This window comes from Anthonomus grandis, chromosome 13 (genome assembly GCF_022605725.1).
Source record: "Anthonomus grandis grandis chromosome 13, icAntGran1.3, whole genome shotgun sequence".
Lineage (NCBI taxonomy): Eukaryota > Metazoa > Arthropoda > Insecta > Coleoptera > Curculionidae > Anthonomus > Anthonomus grandis.
In genome coordinates, this window is record NC_065558.1 from 11367083 (window position 1) to 11392610 (window position 25528).

General features: G+C 33.4%; 3 protein-coding genes across 3 annotated transcripts in view; 1 reads left to right on the plus strand and 2 right to left on the minus strand.

The window, feature by feature from the left end:
• The window catches only part of LOC126743486 (leucine-rich repeat and fibronectin type-III domain-containing protein 5), a 90939-nt gene extending 88233 nt beyond the window's left edge, over positions 1-2706 (minus strand). The window contains exon 1 of the mRNA XM_050450587.1: positions 2449-2706. The gene's annotated coding sequence lies outside the window, so the exon portion shown is untranslated. The remainder of the gene's footprint in view (positions 1-2448) is intronic.
• Positions 1-24497, plus strand: part of LOC126743485 (rab3 GTPase-activating protein catalytic subunit) — a 128515-nt gene extending 104018 nt beyond the window's left edge. The window contains exons 4-8 of the mRNA XM_050450586.1: positions 9045-9373; positions 9507-9642; positions 13265-13461; positions 18775-19077; positions 24135-24497. Of these exons, the coding sequence (XP_050306543.1) occupies positions 9045-9373; positions 9507-9642; positions 13265-13461; positions 18775-19077; positions 24135-24442 (1273 nt within the window). The 3' untranslated portion in view covers positions 24443-24497. The remainder of the gene's footprint in view (positions 1-9044; positions 9374-9506; positions 9643-13264; positions 13462-18774; positions 19078-24134) is intronic.
• Positions 11017-11864, minus strand: LOC126743487 (uncharacterized). The gene is made up of 2 exons (XM_050450589.1): positions 11530-11864; positions 11017-11471 (listed from the first exon to the last, which is right to left on the minus strand). The coding sequence occupies exons 1-2, from the start codon at positions 11704-11706 to the stop codon at positions 11220-11222; spliced, it is 429 nt and encodes a 142-aa protein (XP_050306546.1). The 5' UTR covers positions 11707-11864; the 3' UTR covers positions 11017-11219.
• Positions 24498-25528: the final 1031 nt, after the last annotated feature.

The following is a 25528-nucleotide window of genomic DNA, read 5'->3' on the forward strand; positions in this document are numbered from 1 at the left end:
TTGTTTTTTTTTGAAAAAAGACGATTATTATTATTATTATTAATGGTGACGCTCTCCTAAATAAGTTTCTTTATTTAAGGCAGCTTAGTTTTGTGGGTAAATCGGTTAGTTGCGGAAGAATACTATTTGATTTGAATTCTCTTCAGCTACCGATTTGTTGAAATCATATATTTTATTATATTTTAGTTGTATTGCCTCTTGTATGTACATACGTATCCGGCTTTAAACTGTGATAACTACATTTTTATTCCTGTAATAAGTGCTATTTTAATTTAACCCGAGAGAACCTCGACTTCCAGCCCTGAAGATGAATTAAATATAATTCCACTTCTTAGGTATTCCCGCTTTAAGTTTCTTTTTCAGCTGGTTATGATTAATATTCTTATTATCTTCCGTTTCCAGGTATTTATATATTTTGTGTTCTTCGAGAGATATGAACCTGTTCTTTTACAATATTTTATATTTATCTTTTTTAATGTCTTTTAAGCATTTTTATTTGTTATTTTGACACATTCTTCAATTCCAACTATACATATATTATGGCTGAATTCTTTTACTATAACTAGTTGAGTTTGAAGCTCCTTACAAAACTTTATTATTATTGCTTAATATTTTTTGTTGAACATAAGTCAAAAAAACTACCTCAGACGATCGCTTCATATATTTTGGTTGCCGTTTCGATCTCTATGAGATCATCTTCAGGACTCCGTTTCTGTTTACATTGCAATAAAAACAACTTCTAACAATTTGCCCATGCTTTTATATTCTGGTAAGTATCATTTCCATATCTGTCTTTGATGGTTTCTAAAAATCCTATATCTTGTCAGCATATCTCTAAAGCCGTATTATATGCGAATTTTTTCTCGTGATCTTAGCTGGTAAACTTGCTTAATTTTTTTGTTGGTTGTAGGTCAAAAAACTACTTTAGACGGTCAATTTGTAAATTATTTATATATTTGTTATAGAGGGCACTAGGTAAATTCTATGTGAAAAATTAAGGCTTAGCTAGAATATCTTTGAAACGTTTTTATGAAATTTTGTAGTTTCTTGAGGATCATCTCAAAATTTTTCAGAAAATGTGTTTTTTAACTTCATCTTCCAGAACGAACTAGTGAAGATATAATTATTTAAGTAAAAGCGCATCAAAATTTCTTATTTATGTCATATTTATATATTTGTCTATTTATTTATATGATATAAGAATTTAGACATTAGATAGAGTCTCACTAAGCACCTAGATCTTTGTTTTTAGAGATGTTCTCTATATGCCATATATTTTAAAGTATCGATAATATTTTCGATAGCAAGCGAAAGATATGTTTGTATTATTTTAAAGATCTACCTGTAAATAAGCCTCAATATAGAAACATGTTTAACCAATAATTCATTGATAGAATAATTTCTCAAAGTGATTCCATTTTTCAAAAATCATCTACTATGATTTATGTTTCTATAGCACTTGATTTCTGTAGGTAATATAATATATGCTTTTGCCTAATATAATTAATGTATTTTAAGATCAAATTATTATTACTGAAAGTGGAACCTGTTTATCATGTTGGACTCTTGTGTTGTGATTATGTTTCCAATTAATGTAGAAAATATTTGGGTGTTCATGTACGTAATTACAACTGGTAAGCACATACATGAATCTTATCTCTAGAATATTATATTGAAAAGAAGTTCTGGTGGGTACAGCCTATCTTTTTATATATAATTTTAAGAGCATATTTTTGAATTATAGTTGTTTCTTGTCCGAAACCAAAATACGCTATGTTAAAACAGATTCAACTGGTAATCTATAAACTGCAACTAAATTGCTCCTATTTAAAAAACCCCTTAGGAGATAAAATGTACGTATTAAAATGTGTGCTGCTTTGAGACATAATAAATATAAGGTTGCCACTTGAGATATGGATTAAATATAGTATAGCACATATCAAATTCTTTTAAAACACATTTTTCCATTATTAGATTATTACTTCTTAACTATAAGCCATATTAGGTATTACTAGAGAAAGGAAAAATGATTTGAAAATTATATTCTTAATTGACCCATATACTAATTTTATTAAAAGGATCTAATTAAAAGAATGCATTAATAAAATAAAAAAAAGAATGAGTTTTCTAAAAAAAAATATTTTTGCAAAATGTAAATGAAAAATGATTACGTATCGTCTATATGAGGTTGGTGATTAAAAAAAAAAGAAAGATCTTTGCAGTCTATCTTCTTTTTTTTTTAATTTAAACTTGGCATTTAAGCATGGGGGTCGAAGTCATATGGAATACAGTTTTGCACTAAAACCGAGACAATTTATTTTTATTCCCTATAAGGATTAAATTAAAATAATTTTTATTTATAATAAATTACAATAATTTTGTTGAGCACCTCATTTTCTCCTATTCAATTTAGTCCATGGCCCTTATGATCTAAATATTACCACTCACCTCAAATATATTAAAATGATCCCTTAAGAAAAAAATAATAGTTAAACACGTAATTCCACGACTAGACGAACCAAATTAAAAAAAATAATAAAACACGAAATTCACCGCTCAAGCCCTATTTAGAGCCGGTTCTTCTATTCTTGTCCTCGGTAACCAGAAGTCAAACTATCGCACCCCGGTCTCTTCAAGCCGTAAGCACGTCTTGCGCGAGACTACCTTTAACTTCTTCTCGCCGGTACCACCCGTTGCTGGTTCGACGACGTTCTACTGCAGCACCACCTGCACTTCAAAGTCTTCGTTTTCAAAGGTGTGGTACTGTTTGACCAACTACTTTGATTTATTACGTTTGCCAAAGCATCTCAAGAATGAGGTGTATACGTTGCTTAAACTTGTACGTGTGAGATACCAGGCTAATGTTAATTGTTACGACATTGGTTGGAGATTTTTTGGGATTGATTATGGTGTTGTGAAATCTGTGTAATTTTTTCTGTTTAGCCTTGTAGTGCCTTTTGTAATTCATATTCAGTAAAATATATAAATAATACCTATAAGCGTTCCAACTTATTGGTAATAGAATATAATTCGCATTACTAATCACAGATTTTATAGATTGATTTATTGATTACTGGTTTCCGTAACTAGATGCAAGTTAATATTATAATTCTGAAATATGGGTTTATGACTGCAATTGGACTGGAATTGAACAATAAAATGTATTGTGAGCCTTAAATGGCCTGAGCTTATAAAATGAACAAGGGAAAGTATTATTTGTTCCCATTAACATTGATCCAAAAGGTAAACTAACTAAATACGAATAGTTTTCTGTTAAAATAATGAAGGCACAAGTCTCTCTTACTTTTCTATTTTTTTAGGCACGGTTCTAATATACGTGGTCAGATTTACATAAATAAATATATATCATCACATTAATTATGCAAAGCAGATAGGACAATATAAATAATTAATAAAACTATAAAGGCGCCCCTTTTCGTCAGCGAAAATTAAATTCCGCATCCGGTTTAACTTAAGGCAGTGACTTGCATTCCGCGCAGTTCCATGTTCCAATTTAAACGCCATTGTTTCAAAACGCATCCTCTTAAGGCAATTATTCTATGCAACCACGTAACAGAAGCGTTAGTTAATAACATCGCAAAAGGAACAAAAACAAGACTAGAGATTATTAATTAAATGCTAATTTAATTGCACCACCTCGCTAACAGGGTCTTCTTCGTCTTTAGTTGAGTTTTATTAGTTGTCAAGGGAAACAGAACCGTCTCAAAGGATTGTTTAAAGAAATGTTTATCATAATAGAGAGTAGGAAGGTTGTTATAAGGCTTCTTCTAATTCTTTAAATATAAATTATTTGAAAAAGCTTTAAAACTTTATAGGATCTTAAAATACAAGATGTAATGCATAAAAAAGGTCGAATACAAGCCTGTACTCTTCGCTATGTTCACCTTGAGACGTTTTTCTGTAACAAGAGCGATTAGGCGCCAAAACAACTCCTTCGGGCGGTCTTCAAGATGAATAGCTAAATAGGTGCATGAACTGCGTTCCATCCGTACAGGGATGCAACAACGTACAATTTCCAAGTTGAATTCGTGACTGGCAACCGCGTTTGCTATTAAATGTATCTACGGTAGATATCGAAAATTTGCGTTGCATCCAATTGTATGCTTATGGGTACTTCGTGATGGGTTTCCGTGATGGACTTCGGGAATGATCGAGTGGGTTTATGTAAGGGGATTGTTTAGTTATTAAAATAATTTTATGGTGTTATGAGAAATGCATAAGAACACTCGTAAAGATTAACTTCTTGCATCAGGAAAATCTATACATGATGAACTCTTCTTTTCATAAAAAATCCCAATGCAAGTGGACATAGGTAAATCCAAACCGCAGAGCCAAGAATAACGTAGATTTTATTCTAGCGAACAAAAAAGAAATAATCAGGGACATCGGAGTATTTATCAGATTTCGATAGGAAGCGATCACAGGTTAATCCTTGATAAGATACGATTGAATGTAAAAATAGAAGGAACCAAGATGATGTTAAAATCACGAAAGATAAAATGGATTCCCCCAGAGAACAACGATAAACATGTAGATACACTGCCAGACATTTACAAAATTTAGAAAGCAATCTAAGGGCTATTGACAAAAAACAAGTAATAAGATACCAAATCGATCGATCTGAAGAGAAATAAGAAAAACCAACACAAACGAGATAAAAAGAGTAATAGAGGAAAACAAAAGTCTTAAAGTTCTGAGACGAAATATAAATCGCATATGCAGCAAAAACATGTACAGGATTAAAAAAAAACAAAAAAGGAATTAATATGGATAGAATATAGATCCTCGAAGTTATTGAATCCTTTTATGGTGAACAAAACAAAAGTAAAATCTTCAGTCAGGATCCCATCAAACAGTTGCCAGTTGGTAATTAAAATGTGATCTGTGTAGGTTTATGTCTAGGCCTGATGCTGCTCCGTTAGGAGCAAAACACGTGTAGCTTTTTAAGTTTTAAAAATTTTATATATGATATCCTGACTGAGTTTTTACTTTTGTTTTTGTGTGGTCTCTTGGAGAATGAATGGATGATATGTTTCTACTTTTATGGCGAGATGTTTGGGAGGAATGATAAAAGCCAGGACCAACCTATATACTCAAGATCATAGGCCAGGGATCAGTGGAAATGCCAGAAATAACAACATTCGAAGTAAAAATGGCACTTTCAGATATGAAAAATAAAAATTCCTTCGGCGACTATTAAGCGTTTGCCATATCCGTTCTTTTTATTTATCCGTCTTTTTCTCTTCTCCGAAGTTTTTCTTTTCTTTAGTATATTTTGCTTTTATCTTCTGTCATTTAAACTATCGGGACTTTAAGCCAAGCACCTATAGTAAGTTATTTTGACAGTATGTTTCATTTTTATTTTCTTTTTTGTGTCTCGTTGTCTCTCTGCGTCTCTCATTTGACTTCTTTTTTTTCTCGCATTCAAATGCTGTCAACTTTTAAATTTCTATTTTATCTTCTGATTTTTTTCTACCCTATTTTAAGTCTACAATTTTTCTTTTTCTATATTTTTCCTATTTACTGTTGCTTGTTTGCATCTTTGTTTGCTTTGGCTTAAAGATTTAATTTATTTGTATCACCTTGTAGTGCAATGGGATCTGACCCAGGGTGACCTATTGCACTGCGACTATTGTTGACCTATTGTGCTTTCTCTGTCCCTATCTATTGACGGTCATAAACAGGATCAGCTCCTCCAGGAGCAGCGTCATTAAATTTATCTTACTCAGCCTATATGTGTGTAGAATCCTGTATCAGCTGTGGTCCATTGCTCCAGAATTGAATGTTCCGTCGACTACTCTTCCTCACCTCGGTATCTGCAGATATCTGTACCGGATAAGTCCATTCTGTATAGATAACCATCGTAGGTGTAGTGGCCTGTCCAGTCTTAAAGTTAGATCGCACTCCTAGGATAGAAGCTCTAAAACTTTTCCAGATTAAACCAATCCTTTAGACGATATCATTGAGCAATCTCTTCTGCAAGGAAACCTTTATTGAACCTAAAAGATGGGGTGGATCCAATAAAGTTTTCCACGGGTCCTTTTTTGCGTAGATGTCCGCCATCTCATTCCCCGTGTACCTCTTATGTTCTGGTACCCGGACCGGTGTGATCTGATTCTAAGTCGCCAGTTCATTGACTTGCTGTGGCATTCCAGTAGTCATCTAGACCTGTATGTGTAGCCTCTTAGGACCCTAATAACCCATTGGCTATCCGAGAATATATTAACCCGTATTCTTCTGTGTTCTCTTCTGGATAGGATTTCCACACTTTCCAATATCGCATATAGTTCCGCTTGGAAAACAGTTGTATCCTTGCTTTGTGTTATGGATGTGTGTGCTCTAGGCCCTACTATTCCTGCTCTAATTCCGTGAATCATGGATGTTCATCCATCCGTGTACCACATTTGCAATCCATCCCGTAAACACCTTGGGTTTCCGCAACATTCTTCCCTTGTAGAGAAGTGGATTCTGTGTTCCCTATCGAAATAGTTTACTGGGTTCATGTGGTCGCCCACCTGAAACATATTAAGTATTCCAGATTCCCTTCAGGATTGACAGATGACCCTTAAGGTTTTCTTTCCTGTAGGCGGAGATTGCCCTCGTGGCTGCTTCCTCTTGTACAACCATATTGAGCGATGTTAGGTTTGAGAGAACCTCTATCGTCTGCACAGTCTCGATATGGCTGTCTTTTGCTCGGTTTTTATCCAACATACAGTATGATGGATCACCGTCTGGATATATATTCAATAGGTGTTTTTGGTGCTTAGACGCTAGGATGTACCAAATAATGAATAAACCATAACAATGTTGTCTTGCCTCTCAAAGGTTCCTTGTCGCCTTTTTTAGTACTGATGCGGTTACCAGGTGAGTTTTCTATCCAGGACGAGACTTAGATATTTTACCCTCTCCCTGGGAACGATCTCGATACCGCTCATCCAAAGACTGGGGATGTTCATCACTCCTTTCCTACATTTTTAAAAATGTTACAATGGTCGTCTTTCGCATTATAGATAGCTTCTCCATGTCATGTTCAGGACATCTTGCATCCGTTTTGCAATCGTCTCTGCGTTGCACCCCCTAATACAAAGATATCATCAGCATAACGGATGATCGTGTGCCCTCTTCGGTTAAGGTGACTGATCAAGTCGTCCACCAATAGACCATAAAAGGGGAGAGATAGTACCCCGCCCTATGAGCATCCTTTAACCGCAGTGACACTGAGATCCGTGGATCCAAGTGAGTTCCTAATCGACCTTTGGTCAGCATGCATGCATATGGCTGGATCAGCACCTCTATTAAAGAGTGCTGCTTCTATTGCGAGGAAGTCCACGTTATCGAAGGCTCCATAAATACATACAGGGCTATTTCCTTGAATCCTAAGGCCTTTTCGATATCCCGAACTATTTTGTGCTATGCCGTAATAGTTGATTTGCCCTTCTGTTAGGCGAATTGGAGTCTACGCAACCGTGGATGGAGAATACCTCCGTCCTGAGTTACTGGTTCAATTTTTCCATTATCTTCAACATAAAAGAGGATAGATGGGAGATTTCGGGGGGTATGTTCCCACCCTTATATATGAATATGACTCCTTTCGCCTTCCAAATCCTTGTTAGTTATCACAAATCCAAGTTATCACATATTAGACTCATCATTAATAAGGCTTAGGAAGTATTGACTATCTTTCGATAGCATTTTCTCATTGGCATTTCTGCATTTTCTCTTGGCAACAGTGCCGCAAAAACGCCATCTTGCCTTGGTAAGATATAAAAGAAATCACAGCCCATTCCAATCTCTCAAAGGTCAATATGTTCCTGAGTACCTGGGTCTACTCATGGGTGAACTTGTGGCCATGCACTTGAATGTCAGTATCTGAAGCTTCAAACCTGCATTCAGAAAAGTAAGTTGTAACAAGAAGCTCTAATATCCCATTGAAAAAATCTGTGTAGATGCCATTAGGTTCCTTCACTGTGCCTGTCCGATTCGAGCCACTTTTGAAGGTATTTGTGCAGCCTGGTTATGCAGCTTTTATGATTTCTTTTTGGACTTCCTTAACTTCCTGTTATAGGTGATAAGGGCTTTCCTATTTCAGTTCTTTTGGGTCTATTGAATTCCAATCTTGCTTTGCTGCTCAGTTTCTCGAGATTTCTGGTCCACCAAGGTACCCTCTTCGTGGAGGATTTTATGTTACCAAGGAAATTGTCTTAAAATGAGTATATTGTATCAGTTAGTTTCTTCTCTGATGCATTTAATTCCTCAGGTGATCAAATGGAGAAAATGTTTCCAGTGATTTTTTGAACACCTTGGCGCCATCTATAATAGAGTACCTGCAGTCGTTTCCATTTTTCTTGCAACAAATGCGGATATTTACATGTTGCGCAACAGAAGTTGCCTATACATGGCGCTGGTGGGAGAGCTAGAGCTCGGCAAGTAGGCCTAAACAATCCCTTTTCGCCAACCACAGAATAATCCACCCCTATGCCTCCACTCCCAATGCGCGGTTTTCACTGAGATGGCCCGTTCTTTTAATAAACGGTTGTTTCCCAGTCCAGATCTTTAGGATCTTCCCATTGGAGTGTCGTTGCTCCGAAAGTTTTCCTTCTCAGGCGACTCCACCTATAACAGATACCTAGTATGACAGCGTGGAGTTTCTCTTATGCCAAGAAGGTGTAGATGCCTGTTTAGACTGTTGTGCCCAGTCAGGATTCCCACCAAGTCTTTGATACTCTGTCGGGTCTTTGTTAGCAGTCACCTTGCTTAAGAACTGTCATTGTCTGGTATTATTTCCTTGGCCTGTCTACATCCTTCTGTCCTTCTCCAATTCTTCCTTGTTTTTGTCCCATATAGCCAATAGCGATTCAAAGCTTAAATCCTCTTCCATAACTTAGCAGTACTTGTAAGAAAAAAATTATTTCTTGATATCGTTTATAAAAACGTATGTCATATCGTACTGACTAGTTAATATGTTGCGTGACAACAAGACTCAAGGCATAAAAACATCTTTTTAATAAAACGTATTCTTTTAGAGTTACTCCGGGTATACCAGACCTCAGAACATGTCTGCTAAATCAAAAACTCCAAATGCTAAACTGCTGCTTGGAACGAAAAATCACCCGAGACACGATCAAGTACTCCTCCGCGGAAAATTCTGATGAAGACGACGAATTCTTTGATGCCTCAGATGATGTGGAAGACGAGGAACGGCGCAAAGAAAAATTTCTGCCATGGGACAAACCAGTGGGCAGATTTAGCAAGTTTGGCGATATGAAACTTATTAAAACCGGCGATCCTTTATACATTCCTTTCACTCAGGATCCTGTGCTGAAAACGGAAGATCAGGTGCAAGAAGATACTGGTAAGTAATTAAAAACTTTCGTATTCAGCCAATTTTGAAGGAAAATTATTAGACTGGCTGTTTAATGATAAACGAGAAATTCGTGACCCAGTTTCCTCACAAATTTAAATAGCTATTTTAATTTCGTTGCCAGATATCCTGGTAAAATTGGGCTCGGATCAGAGAGCGTCTGAACTTAGGGCCAGAATAATGAGCGCGAGTCTCCTGTCGGATATGGAATCGTTTAAGGCGGCCAATCCTGGATCCGTTGTCGAGGATTTTATCAGATGGTAAATAAATAATTTATGTTTTAAGAAGACGGATTTTCCGAGTTAAATTAGAAAATAGTTTTTTTTTGTTATTAAAGCGAATTCATTTTATTTATTAAAGTGGTAATTTAATTTAATTTTTTGCATTAAATGTAAAAAAATATTATAATCTTAATTTTGTTTCAAAATTTTTCAACAAAAAACCTTTTAAAATAGGTAAATATAAATATTATAATGTTAAAAATATATATACGACAGGCGGTAAAGCTTGGCAAGGCCAATGTTTGCATCTACAAACATTGGACAACTTTATAAAAAAATAAGATGCAACAGCAAATTGCTTCTCGATTTTTTATAAAGCATTATATGGATTTTTAATAAATAAATGTTAGTGTACGTTAGTTATTATACAGGGTAATTTTTATAAGAAGGTCATGCTTTTGGAGGATGATAGGGGACGTAAAAAAATAACTTTTGATATAAGACACTATGGGTCGAAAATGCCTCAGAAGCAAAATAAAGGGGGTTAAAGTTTTTAAAAAAATTAAGAAATCAATTTTTAGTTTTTTGACTGTTTAAGATATCGGTGTCAAATTTTCTCAATAAAGCTACCTAATAAAGATGCTTTAAATGTAAAAAGTAAATGTTTTAGTTTCAACCAGTGGCGTAGATCAGATAGGCATTAGAGTAATTTTTTAATAAAAAAAAATAGTGCGCCACTGATAATCAAAAATTTTAAGAATCCTTGGTTTATTTAACAGAAAAAAAGGTATCCTGCATCTTTTTCCCAAAAGACACCATTTTATCAGAATTTAAAAATAAATAACTTTAATAAAAACTAAGGAAACAAAATTATTGGATAACGGTAAAAAATACTAAATAATAAATAATAATAATTAATAATTAATTTAAAGGGTGCTCAAAGTGGTCGCCATTTTGTTCGATATATAGCCTGCAGCGTAATGTTAAATTGTCGTGAATTTTCTGAATAACTTCACCCCTATCTTTAATTTCGCCTGCAGCTACTGCAATGCGAGCCAAAAGATCATGTTCATCCGGCACAGGTGTAGAATAAATAAGTTGGTCCAAATGACCCCACAAATAAAAATCACAGGGATTTAAATCGGGGGAGCGCGCTGGCCAAGCCACTGGGCCTCCCCTCCCAATCCAACGTCTACGATATCTTTGCAAAGTATATAGATTTCAACTTTTCAAAGTTAGACTGTGATCTTTGGTTCAAATATTCCCTGACAACGCGACCATAGTGTGCCGGACAAGCATCATGTTGAAGCCACATTATTTGCCGAACATCCAATGGCACATCTTGTAAAAGTTCAGGCAGTACATCTCGAAGAAAAATCAAATAATTCCAATGCAATGAGACGTCTTGGCAAAATGTACGGATCAATCAAGTTCTCCCCTATAATGCCTGCCCAAACATTCACAGAGAATTTTTGTTGGTAGCTACGGATAAATTTAGCATGAGGGTTTTCATTAGCCCAGACATGATTGTTTCTTGGGTTGAAATGTCCCTCTCGGCAAAACGTTGATTCGTCACTAAACAAAATAGCTTGGCGAATGTCTGGGTGTTCAGCCTCTTATTGAAGATACCAAGTGGCAAACGCGAACCTATTAGCATAGTCTTGGGGCAACAGATGCTGAACCTTTTGTTTTTTAAATGGATAAAGGTGGTTATCATGCAAAACTTTCCAAACCAACGTTTGGCTTATCCTCAGATGATCAGCAATTTTTCTGGTACTTGTATTTGGATCCTCTTCAATATTGTGAAGTATTTCCTCCTCAACATTATCACGAATAGGTCTTGCACGAACTCTTATGCCTGGGTTCACCTAAAACAAAAAGTACATGTTAATTTTTTGTTTTTATTTTTTTTAAGTAGGTACTTACTTGTAATTGTCCTCTCTCACGTAGACTCCTGTCGACCTTAAGAAAAAATCTTCTCTCTGGGACCATTCGATTGGGAAAACGTTCAGCATAAATCGCGCGAGCCAATACAGCATTTCCTCTGGATTCACCAAGGGTTAAATGCATATCTGCCAATTCATTCCACGTAAATCGCTCCATAACATTTAAAATAAAGCAACGGCAGAACAACTACCTTATTTAAATTAATCAGGAAGATGACGTTATAACAAAGTTTTGATTCGTATGTCAAAGATATCCTAGCAACCGTCAAAGCTATTAGTTATTTTGTTATCATGTCCCTCTCTGCAATTTGCGTGGCATTGAGTTAGCGGATATGCACACTCGGCGAATCCGATGAGTTCGTGCGAGACCAAATACAAGTACCCGAAAAATTGCTGGACACCAACTTTATCCAATTAAAAAACAAAAGGTTCTGCATCTGTTGACCCATCTTCAACAAAGGGCTAAACACCCAGACATTTGCCAAGCTTTTGGTTGTGGTGGCCTGCATGGTTTCTTAGCCAGCGAGATCCCCTAATTGAAATCCTTGTAATCTTATTTGTGGGATCAGTTTTATCTACTTATTTACTTGACACCAGTTAAAGAATCATGTGGCTCGCATTGCCAGTAGCTGCAGGCGAAATTAAAGATAGGGGTGAAGTTATTTAGAAAATTCACGACAATTTAACATTACGCTGCAGGCTCTGTATCCAACAAAATGGCGGCCACTTTGAGCACCTTTTAAATTAATTATTAATTATTATTATTTATTATTTAGTATTTTTTAACGTTATCCAATATTTTTTTTTCCCTAGTTTTTATTAAAGTTATTTATTTTTAAATTCTGATAAAATGGTGCCTTTTGGGAAAAAGATGCAGGATACCTTTTTTTATGTATGGCATATCAGTGGGAGAAAATATGAAAAAACCTCCGAAACAAGCAATTTTGTAAAAAAAGTATGGGAAATTTAATTATTTTTACTACTCCCATTAAGCCCAAAGCTAAACGTATTTCACACATTTTTTTTCAAAAATTAACCATCAAAGAAATTATTGCCATTTTTTTATTTTTTACCCAAAATTAGTAGGAAAACTTAATATTTTTCAAAAGTTGCCCATAGAAAAGCCTAGAAAAAACAAAAACTGATCATTTCCATAACATCATTTTACAAAAAATGAAACGCTGGAAACCATGTAATTAAAAAAAAAAGTATTTTAGCAAAAATAAATAAAATAATAAATAATAAATAAAAAAATAAATTAAAAAATTGTAAAGAGCAAACATTTTATTAAAATATATTGAATTTGTATTTAACTGGAACATAAATTTGATTAAATTGTTTTTTTTTTTAAGAAATAGATATATATAAGATAAATTGACTTAATAACAAAGAAATTAAATAATTGTCCTTATTTATCAGAATATATAACTTCTTCAACGACATTTTCGATGGAAAAAAAATATAAAAGCACAATTAAAAACACCCAAATATAACAGTGACAAAAAAATATACAATTAATTGTGATAGAATTTGATAACTCTTAAATAAATTTACTGCTTAAATACATCAAATCCGGCCTTACCAAAAATTCGTTATTTTGGCTATTTTTAAATTTCTGAGGTTTAATTAGAAGTTAATTTTAAAATATCAATTACACGAATTAAAAAACTTACACAATAACGAAGTTACTGTTTTCTTTCTTATTTTATTTATAGGCATTCGCCCAGGGACTGGATTGAGGAGGACGAGCTTGACGAGTTTGGCCAGAATAAAGGACATCTTAGTCCAAGAATGCAGCTTAATGACAACATTTGGGTCGAAATGTGGGAAAATGCCAGACCTGTTCCGGCTAGCAGACAAAAAAGGCTGTTCGATGATACCCGGGAAGCTGAGAAAGTTTTACAATTTTTGGGTAAGTTTACTGAAGACAACGTTACGTACCATTAACGTCTTCTAATAAATCCTGTTTTGTGGCCAACTTCAAATCCTATATTTACGGTTTTTCATACGCTCGTATTTAAAAAAATTAAACTCTACTATTTCACATTTTGCATTCTCCATAGGTTATGCCCCAACGACACTAAAACGTAATGTCTAAAAAAATATTTTTTGTGTCAAGGTTTTCCTTATTTTATTCTGCAAATTGTTATAATTTGTGTTTGTATCTCTTACCTTTTCTGAATTCTAATGGTAAGTTCCCTATTGGAATCAGGAAAACAATAAGAGGCACTTGTGCAATTTGATACTTACCAACGACAAAATGCTTATCTAAAATGTTTTAATGTGGCAAATTTAAATTACCTTCGGAGATATCCGACAATTTTAGTAACTTAAAAAATATATGATATACCTATTTTTTTCCACACATAACTTTTGCTGTATATTTGCATCTATCTTAGTCATTCTATTATAAAAAATATGAAAGTATGTGATCTCACTTTTCAATATTTTTGGAAAAAACAAATTCTTACACCTGACGGGACTTTTCGAATAGATAAACATAAAACTGTCAGTACTTGGAAATGTAATTTCCTCATTTTTGAAAAATATTAAGACCTGTAAATAGGAGTAGTAGGATCGATAAACGTTAATAATTACGGCTTAATATGTAAATAATATATACACGACGGTGCCGAAATACACATGTAATAACATGGAACGTAACTTCAAAACCTTAAGTTAATCAGAGAACAATGTTTTACTGATTTTCCGACTCTTCACTTGCTTGCCATTAAGAAGGGAAATGCAATACGCCACACTTCCAGATTCAGTTTCTCCAATTTGGTTTCCATTCTAGTTAGTAGTTAATACTCCCTAGCTAATACTCCCTATTAGCAGAAACACACATAGTTCACCTATTGATTTCTACAATCAAGATCTCATTTTGCCGGACGTGTATAGTAAAATGTATATAAAATTTGTTTTTACACTACCATGTGTAAAGTATTCACTTTCCATGATATACAAATTTAACCTTTTTAATGCATAAAGTAAACCTGACATTAATTTGGCATTTAATTTGGAAGTTGTTAAATCAGTATAGTAGCTCTAGAGGAAAAGGTTATATTATGCGTCAGATAATACATACGTTTAAAAAATTTTGTCAAATTATTTGGTCTTAAAAGAAAGATGATTTGGAAAAACGGAAGGATAATTTTTTCATGTTGTCCGATTTGCATGCAAAAACTCCCGAGTTCAATATCGCTCAATACACTACTGAGCGGTTATGAAGCAATAATGTAATACATGTATATATACTTTTGATAAATCTAATTTTTCTTTTTTTTTAATTCATTTTCAAAAATAAGTCTGCTAATTTAATATGTAATAATAAAACAACTTTATTAAGACCTTAATTTAAACTTCTTTGTTCCGCCCCATAAGCGTACTTGAAAGTAAATCAGATACCAATAGAACCAATTTGGTTTTCGGGAGGGGTTAAGCACAACCTATGCAACTCTAGAATTTACAAAAAAAAAGTGACAAATTGTCTTGATACTAGAACCAACTGTTTAGCAGTTTTCCTAGACCTCGCCAAAGCGTTCGATAGCTTCAACACTTCTGAATGTTCTAAATTCCAATGGGGTACGTGGGATCGCCTTGGAAGTGGATATTATACGGATGGTCAAGATTGATAAAACTCAAAGTCATCCTGTTAAAATTCAGATTGGTGTTCCTCAAGGTACCATATTTCTCCAGTTCTTTATATTCTTTAAATTTTATTTATTTAATATTGGGTAGCATATCTTTTACTTTCAATCACTGCTTCACATATTTTTTTCATTTATTTTAAAAGTTTTTCAATATAGTCTTGAGAAATTAATTTCCATTCCACGTTTTGAGTTTCTTCATAGAATTATTTTACATTAGGGAGATTTTTTTTGATGGATTCTTCAATCGATTTCATTCCGCAAATTCTCGATTGGGTAGAGATCTGGGCTTTGGGCTGGAAAAACCATCACGTCAACTTTATTGGACCTTAACCAACTTTTAACTTGTTTTGATGTGTGTTTTCAGAGCAATCTCAAACCAAATGATATTACCACCACCGTGTGTTATTGTATATATTTTGAAATAAATATTTTATTCTGTCACGATATTGGAATTGTCGAGAATACCGGCTAATTATCCACCAATCCGGAATAACACAAGCCATACGACGTCTCTAGGTCAGCAAATCTCCGGAACCATGGTCAGCCGAGTATATAAAGAGCCGCGTCGCCGCTAATATATATATATATATATATATATATATAAATATTAAATATTAGTAAATAAATATTTCTAGTAGTTGTAAGTGATTGTGTTTAGTATTTTGAGTCGGTAAATAAATCAGTTGACTATTTTTGTGCATCGAATATTTTAATTCACACCTTAACGAATGGTAAAAACGATACGTTTTGCTGGTCTGCCTACCCAGCAAATGCCATCTGATCTAAACAGTTTAAAATGACTTTCATCTTAATACACTACTGTTTTTTAATTTTCGTATAAACCAGCATCTTGTCTTCGTTTTATAGTGCTTACCCATATTGAAACATGTCACAACGGTTGTTTAACTTTAGAAGCACTAATGAATGAATCTTGCACAACCAATCTCTTGGTATTTCTATTCAGCACACTATCAGTTTTTCTTTTTTTTGCTACTTCTTGGAACTCTTTCCAAGGTACCCGTTTTTTAAAATTTAAAAATGGTTCCGAATACTGCTGATTTAGGGTCAAATTTGAAATCTACTATTAAAGAGAACCTTATATTTTTTGCTTCAAATAGCCCCTATGATCATAGAATGACAAAAATTTTCCTGCGAAAATGCGTCCTGTCCGTTTTCCGGACTCTATTAAGTCTCAATTAAGCAAAAGCTACCAAAATTTGTTGTAGAAATGGCCATTTACAATTTTCCGACTTTAGAATAACTGAAATCAGTTACATGAATAGTTGTTTTTGATTAAATTTTTTGATATTTTTTAAATATAAATATGCTAAAAACACTGCGGAAATGCATATTTTTTTTCAAAGATCATTTGGTTGAATTGGGTTTTATATAATATTTATTTTCACTCAAATTCAACCCAACCCAATTCACAATTCAGTACCAACACCAATTCAGTATGTCCCACTCTCACCAAACCAAACCGAACCCACAAAAAAAACTATACTAAAGAAAAAATTTAAGATTTTATTATCACATTTTAGAAAAAACATAAAAATTATATTGACCTGCAATAATTAAAATATTAATTATAAAGTAAATAGTTAAATTCTCATTAGAAAAACTGAAACATATTAAACAAAGAAATAAACATCCAATAAACCAATTAAGTATTGTGTAAATAATATTTTAGCCTACTCTAACTCTAAAATCTCCATATTCCATCCTTATGGCACTAAGGACTTTAACCGTAGGATCTAATTTTTTTTACAATGCCTTCTCCAAACATACTCGCATAATTTATCAGCAAAATCATCTTCTGGTATATGTTGCCCTCGTAAAAACTTTTTTGCTACACTGACTCTATCCTTTGAGTATGAACATTACCTTCAGTTACAAACTCTACACTATGATTTACTAAATAATGTTGGTATCCAGAGTTTTTTAAAGCATTATAAGCCCTCCTCTCATCAGTATGAATAATAGACCCTACATTTACATGCTCCAAAATAATTAAGGTAAGTGTAGTAGTATCTCCTTTGTTATCAGGACATACAACTAGCCTTAGGTCGTCAGAATTATTTGCTATCATAGCCAATACCTAATGCCCCTCGATGATACGTCCACGATTGTACTTCTTCTTTCCAAACTTCGATTCATCGATCTAAGTCAATAAAACATACATTAAAAACCCAAGCCTTATTAAAATAACTCAAAATCATAAAATACCTGCACAATAATTCAAGGACCTCCAATTTTACTTAAACCAGCTTGAATTTGAGTACATGAATTGGAGATTATTTCTTAGCAATATCCCATTCTTGCGGCAATTTTTGCAGTTAAAATTTTTTCTTGCAAGTCCGATACACCTACAGCAATTCTCTCGTAAGACAAAAAAAAATATGCATTTCCGCAGAAGGTTTTTAGCATATTTACATTTTTAAAAAATTCTTAAAACTAAATAAAAACATCTATTCATGTAACTGATTTCAGTTATTTTAAAGTCCGAAAATTGTAAATGATCAATGCACTTCCGCAGAAAAATTTTGATAGTTTTTGTTTAATGGACACTTCCAAATATTAAATAAACCACATTTTATTATACAACTGACTTCAGTTATCCTAAAGTAGGAAAATAGAAAATGCATTTCCGAGAATTTTTTTTGTAGATTTTGTGTAAGGGACACTTTCAAATACTAAATACACCAACATTTCTTACATAACTGATTACAGCTAAACGAAAGTTGAGCCCTGATTTTTTTTAAATTTTAGTCCTTTGCTTCGTGTTTTTCACCACCAAATTTTTTTCTTTTATTAGCACAGACTAATGTACATCCCTAAGAATGTTGAATCTTTATATTTTTAAATTTATCACTCAGATGAACTCAAAAGTACAAAAAAAAACTGAGCAAGAAGTAAATATAAAATGTAGTGAATCTACAATCTACATATGAAGTGCCTAAAAAGGAAAAAATATCAGTAAAGAATGTGGTCTTACAAGAATAACAAAAACATTCTTATGATGGGATCTTTTTAAATCCAAATCTTGTTTATGTCTGAATTGTTAAATGTTATGGTATTAAATTTATTAATTTAATATTTTTGAAAAGTTGCTCTATATATAAACGATAGTGTAGGGTTTTTTTTAACAACGGTAGTTGAGTCAGCAGGAACTTTGGTTTTATATTATGAATATTATATATTTTTTACATTAAATTATTTATCTAGTCGTGTATTTATAATTTTTTTATTATAATAATATAAATCTAATATCATGAAAATATACTTTTTATTATTTAATTAAATGCCTCATCTCGGCATTTAAACTGTTTTGACATCTTCAGTATTTTTTAACATGTTTTTACTTACTAGTGCCTAAAACAAACGCGCAGTATTTAGGTAATTATTATTTATGCGTTCTTCGGTAGTAGAAAAATTTATATAATATTCATCTGGAAAATGTCCTTTTTTTACATATAGAAATTTTTTCTACTTGTTACATAAATAACTATTAAAATAAAAATAATATTTTGTAGAAAAAAGCTTTATAATACTGTATCTCTATTTTTTTTCAGATTTTAGAACGATCGGCCAAATAGCAGAACTAATAATCCCGGTACTATCCCAAGTCGCCATCTGTCGTCTAGTTGACGAAATCGAAAATCTAACCTGCACCATACCCGACTCGGAGTACCGCGTTACCAGTTTACTAAAACACGGCGAAAGAATCTCGCGAGACGTGACGTTCCAGCCGAAGAGGTTTGAGGTCTTCACGCAAGAGGTCACCGTCCTTGAGATGCAAATCTCTCAAGTAAATTCGTTACAGTACAAATTAAATCCTCAAGGAATGGAGGATGAGGTGGTTAATAAGCTTATTGGTAAGTCTGATTAAATATTTTTAAATAAAAGTAAAAAAATTAAAAAATTATTCACCTTTTATTTAAACTGAAACATTCGTCAACTACGTGATTCTCATTTATGCTTTTAAGGTAATTGAAATGCTCTTTGAATCTGAGTTAAATACCGGTTAATTTACGTAGTTCCCCAGGCAGCACATTGGATTTATTGAAAAACTTGTTAAATATTTGAACGTTGTTAAGGGATGAAAGATTTTTTTTTCTAGGTAATTATGGAAAATAATTTAATTCTTCTCCATGAATTTGTTGAATGGTTGGTTGAATTTGATATATTGAGGTATTGTTATTCTAAATCCATTTTTAAAAATTATATATTTTTTTATTTCAATTTTTGTTAGGATTACAATTATATAGGTGTGAGTTTCAAGTTATACAGAAAAATCCAAAAATATAAAAACGGTATATTTTTGTTAATTGTATTCATATATTCTGTATATGTTGTGTTTGTTTGTATTGTATCATATATTTTTACCTGAAAAACTATTAAATGGGTCATTAAAAAATAATTAATAATTATAACGCTTTATTGCAACATAAATTAATAAATTACATCCCATATTCTTACAATATATTTTATCGAATGCTGGATATGGCCCTTAAAAGGTCTGCAGAGTCTGGAGAAATTTTCATAATTACATTACAAATGAAATCTTTAAGGATATCAAGGGTGTGTGGCTTATCTTACACTTCATTTTTGACAAAACTCCAAAGAAAGTAATAAGAATAAACTGCTTTATTGATAGCTACTTTATTAATAAGCTACTTTTAAAAGTAAACGAGAATAACCATGCGAAATCAGCTATAGGGGGGGATTTCTAAGGTGCTAAATTTCAATTTTTTTATAGTTTTGTTGATTTAGACTTTTTCCTCTGGTGTTACTACTCGTATAATACTGTTACTTGAATACTGGTACTTAAAACAATTAGTTTATACTCCTTCAGTGGAAAGTGTTGAATAGTTAAGAAATAGGATAGTGGCAATTTGCGCAACAACTGGTATCACAGCAGGCATTTCTGTTGTTTTCATTGTTGTATTTAAAAACTCAAATGTAATACGCGGCGCCGTCTTCTAGTGACTTGAAAACGTAATTAAAGTATCAAACGCTTGTGTATAATCTGGAATTAGGACTGTAGTAGTAGTAATCCAATGAATTAAGCTCGGGTGACCTAGGTGGCCATTCTTGATCCACGTCTGCCTATCCACCGGTTTGGAAAAATATTATCTAGGAATCTTTTAACGATCGCAGCATAGTGGGGATGCGCTCCATCCTATTGAAACCCTATTTCCTGTTATAGCATATTATGTATTTAGGTTATTTTCATCAGCATGTAGTGTTTTCGTCTACTAAATGATAACCTTGTCCTGTCAATGTTCCGTCAAAGAATGAATCTGTTACTCTCTTATTAATAATTCCTGCCCATACATTCGTCTTTTTATAATTCTCAGGATAACTTACTACCTAGTTTGGATTTTTAGGTGCCCAGTACCTAAAATTATGCCTATTTACTTGTCCATTCACACAAAAAGTTGCCTCGTGTGAAAAACATATTTGTCCCACTAGTCTAGGGATTTTATCAGTTCTTTCGGTCATGATCTGGCAAAACCCTTCTTTAATTTCTCAAACATCTTCTCGTAGCTCTCGAAGTATTTGAACTGTATAATGGTGTCACTTTTCCTTCTTTAATAATTATGTTACAGTCGCTCTATGAAGCGTGTTTCCCAACGCGGGCTGAGTACCTGAGCCAGTACTTCCTAGTCTGCCAATATCCTTAACAGTTCCAGTCTCTTTCCACTTTTTAATCCTTTTAACCCTCTAATGCACCTGCCCGCCTTAAGGCGGACTTCATTCAAATTCCATTTAAAACCAAAATATTTCTTTTATTAACGCTACTGCATATGCTTGCCTTTCGGCAAAGTCTACTCAATATTCTAATGTATATTTGGTTGCCTACTTTTTGCATCGACGTAAACAACGCCTGGTTCAAATAATTTTCATTTGAAATCGGGTCAAAAATCGAGTCCGTACGTGATTGTTATTTTGGTGGAAAGTTTTAAATTGTTTTCAAACGGATTTTGGTGTTAAGAAAATTATCGGTAAGTTATTTGTACCTTATTGTTTTAAGAAATTTATGATAGTTGTTGCTAAAATTAAATAGGACCGCCAAGAGCCCCTCTACAATTAAAACAATACAATAAAAACCCTCTATTTTGCAAGTATTTTGATACTTCCAAAATATCATCAGATGAGGCGTTTGACATAATTGAGGGTCTTTCTGACGACACTGATAGCGAGGGTGATATAGACAGTGACGACAGTGACGCTAGCTACGACAGCGATGTGCCTCTTAGCAAGTTGGTTACTGCCGAAGATGAGTTAAAACTCGATCATAAAGAAACATCTTTTGAAGTTGTAGACAACTTTGAAGAAATAGAGCCAGAGCAACCAGCCTAATCATCTGATAATTCGTCAATAAGTGAACCAAGCACGAAACCAAGTATTAGTTTTAATGTACCTAAACCACCCACTGAAGAAGATGAACCTCTTGCTAGTGCTAGTAGTTCAAAGCGTAAATCAACTTATAAGCGTTCTAATCGTGTCCGACCGCCTGAACCTGCTGAGGAACAAGATGGGTCAGAAGTTCCTACCACAGGAACGTTTTCGGGGGATATTACTGGCATAACTAACAATTCGCTGGAATTCAAATCTATTATTTGGAGGAAAAAAATCTTCAATTACACTTAAATGAAGTCGTATTTCGGGGACAAAAACAACTTCCAGCTGCTTTGAAGGATCTAAACACTCCCTTTGATTGCGTTCGGTACTTTTTGAATGACGATTTTTTTCAGCATCTGACCGAACAGACTAATTTATATGCAGGCCAAAAAAATATTTCCACGAGGTTCACTATAGATGCAACTGAACTACAACAATATGGAATACTTATATATATGTCGGTTTATCGTTATCCAAATGTAAGATCATATTGGGGAAGAAATTCTTTCGAAGGGATTCGTCAGACGATGCCGGTGTTGCGATTTGAGGAGATTCGACGGTATCTTCATTTCAACGATAACTTAACGATGCCTGGCAAAGGTAGACCAGAATATGACAGTTTGTATAAGGTTCGGCCCCATATAACACATTTTAACAATGTATTTTTATCCGTACCAATGCTTCCAAGACTTTGCGTGGATGAACAAATGTGCGCAACAAAAATGACTGGAAGCCCTCTTAGGCAATGTCTACCTAATAAACCGCATAAGTGGGGTTTTACATTTTTTCCCCTTTGTGATTCTTTAGGCTTTTCGTATGCTTTTGAAATATATACTGGTGCAGGAGATAATATAATTCCTCCAAACTCTCCAAATCTGGGGGTATCCTCTAATGTGGTGGTCCGTTTATCACAGCATATTCCAAATTTTGTAAACCACATCGTTTATTTTGATAATTTTTACACGTCTCTGGGCCTAGTTGTTTATCTCCGAAGTAGAGGTATTTACTCATTAGGCACTGTGCGCCCAAATCATGTACCCAATTGTAAGTTATCAAGTGATGCTGAAATAGCAAAAAAAAAGTGGAAAGAGGTTATTCGGAAGAATGTGTTCATTTGGTATTGATATAACCTCTCTTTTGTGGCATGACTTGATTTTACCAATAATATTATTAAACTTAATAATAAACTTAATATAACTTTCCTTAATGCCCCCCGTAAATGCATTTCTAATGTGAACTTTGTGGACGGACTTGTATCCTGTCACGCGAGGGGTGCAGGCGTAGTTTACAAGTGTTTTACGACCGCTTATAAAAAAAGGCGGCATTTTGAGGCGATCAAAGAAGTGATTCTACTTGTTGAAATCTATATACTTTGCTATTAGACTTTTTCCCCTGATGTTACCTAAAACAATTAGTTTATACTACTTTAGTTGAAAATGTTGAATTTTTCTTGTTTTCATTGTTGTATTTAAAAACTTAAAATGTAATACGTGACGCCCACTATTAGTGACATCAAGACTATTAAAATTTTTTAATTTAACACCTTAGAAAACCTTCCTATATATAATTTCATATGGCTATTCTCGTGTACTTTTAAATTATTCAAAAAAATTAAAAATGAAATTAATATTTCAACACCGTAAATCTCCGCGGGGAAGCATTTTCGGACATAGGTTTATAGGAAGTTTTTTCAATATTTTGAACCAAGGAATACGCCCTTACATTTTCGTGCAATATTAATGACTCACGCTGTATTTAGATTTAATGTCAAAATATCACCGATCTAGAAAATAAAATCGACGTGTTCGATGATTAAAAAAAAACTCCCCCTTTTATTGAGTATATCAGTTATTAAATAATAACCAGGTACCTAATACTATATATACATATATAAAACTTTACAATCAATGACAATAATTATTTCATTATAAATTAATATTAAATTCAAATATCCCTGGCATATCATAACTGAATTGGGAAAATGAATAATGCAGAGCGTAATAAATAATATAACATAAAATGTGTGGAAATGACTATATGACCATTATATAGTGTTTTATATTATTATTATTATTATTATTATTATTATTATTATTATTATTTATTATTTTGGCTACATTTTACGTGGTCAGAAAAAATTATAAAAAATATATATCCGTTTAAAAAAATCCATGTACTGTGGAGTCAAAACAATTCAGCTTAATTTATTCGGCAAAATTGTGTCTTTAAAACTAACTGAGACACTTTGCAATTACAACCAAAATAAAACACAGTGTACCTATAGAATAAAAACTTTTTTATAATTATACTATATAACCAATTTCTCGTCTTGTTTATTTACTTTGTTACAAAATCCAAAGTAAACTTTCTATGACCTGAATTTGTCATTTTCGCCATTTTCAATTTCCCGTTACTCCCGAGTCCCGAGCTAGGAAAATTTAAAGAAAACAATGCAAACGTAACGAATGCAAAACTGTTGCATGCTATCGGGGAGCGCCCATTAAATGTTTACCATTTATTCCAGGCGAGCTGGCTTCGGGTAAAAGCATCAACCTGGAGGACAAAGGAGAGTCCCTAATTGGATCCAGGATCGTTTCGATGTTTACGGAATCGCAGCGACTAATCAGTTTGTCGGTTAACGACCAACCGGACACCGGGCGAAACACCGAAAACGCTTTTCCCGCGCCCACACAAAAAGAATTCGTACTCAGGACTAATTGTATTAGACCCAGTTTGTATTCGGCCAAGTCTCCGCAATTCTTGAGGGCGATTTTGGAAAAGGGAGAGTTCAGACTACTTGGTGCTTTCTCTGAAGATGTGAACTTTTTTTAACAGTTTTTTTTTTATTCTTTTTTCATGTAAGTTAAAATAAAGGTATTTAAGTTGGTTTTTTTATTTTTTTTTATCCTAGTTTTTGAACCAGAAAAGAGATTTAAGGATGGAAAAGCTTTCAACCTTAATGTGAGGGTGGCAGCACGCGTCAATCTTTTGACAAGTATACTTTTACAAGTAAAACTTCACCCATTTCGCACGCCCAATCGTTTCTTAACAATTGTTTGAGTCGATGGAAAAGTTTTCTGTGAAATATCTATAATAATATCTGTGAAAATAGAGAAAATTGAGTTAAGAGAAATTTGAATTTTCAAAGACAGCACGTCTTTCATATATGGAAAGTAAAAGTCACTATAAAAGCGGCTAAGCCCTTGGTTAATCTTGAACAGTCCCTTTATAACATAACCAATCATGTCGGAGGTGTTTGGTTGAAGTAACTTCATCTTTATTTTTAACTTTTATTTTTAATGTTTTTATTTAATTTTTACTTGTCAGCTGTTGTGATAATTTTATTTGTTTGTAAATAATACGCGAATAACCAATAACTCTGGTAATAAAAAGAAAATTAAGGCTTATATTTAAAAAAGGAAGAGTGGGGTTCAAATTGTAGACTCTTTAATTTGTCTTTCCTAAGTAGCAACTTAGCAACTACTAGAAGCTCTCTCTCTCTCTCTCTCTAGCAACAATTACTGCCACCCTCAATGTAATAGGTATCTACCACCGCAATTAAGAATTGACAAAAGGATATTTTTAGTTATATTACTATTGCGCAAGGATTTATTGTGTTGCACCACATAACTTAAAATGAATATTTTTTGAGTTGTGTTGTATTGCATTGAGTGTGAGTGTGATCTATACTTATCAAAATGGACTTTTATATTTTAATTTAGTATTTAAAAACTTCCATTTAGTTATATTATTTGCGGTATATATATCAGACTGGACTGTATAGTCCTGTCCTTCATAACTCAGGCTAAATTGCACTTTCTCAGGATGCTCGTCCATTTTATAAGATGTAGCGGTTAACACATAGGAGTATTAGTTGCAAAAAAATGAATAATACTAATCGGGTTTAAGGAGGAATAA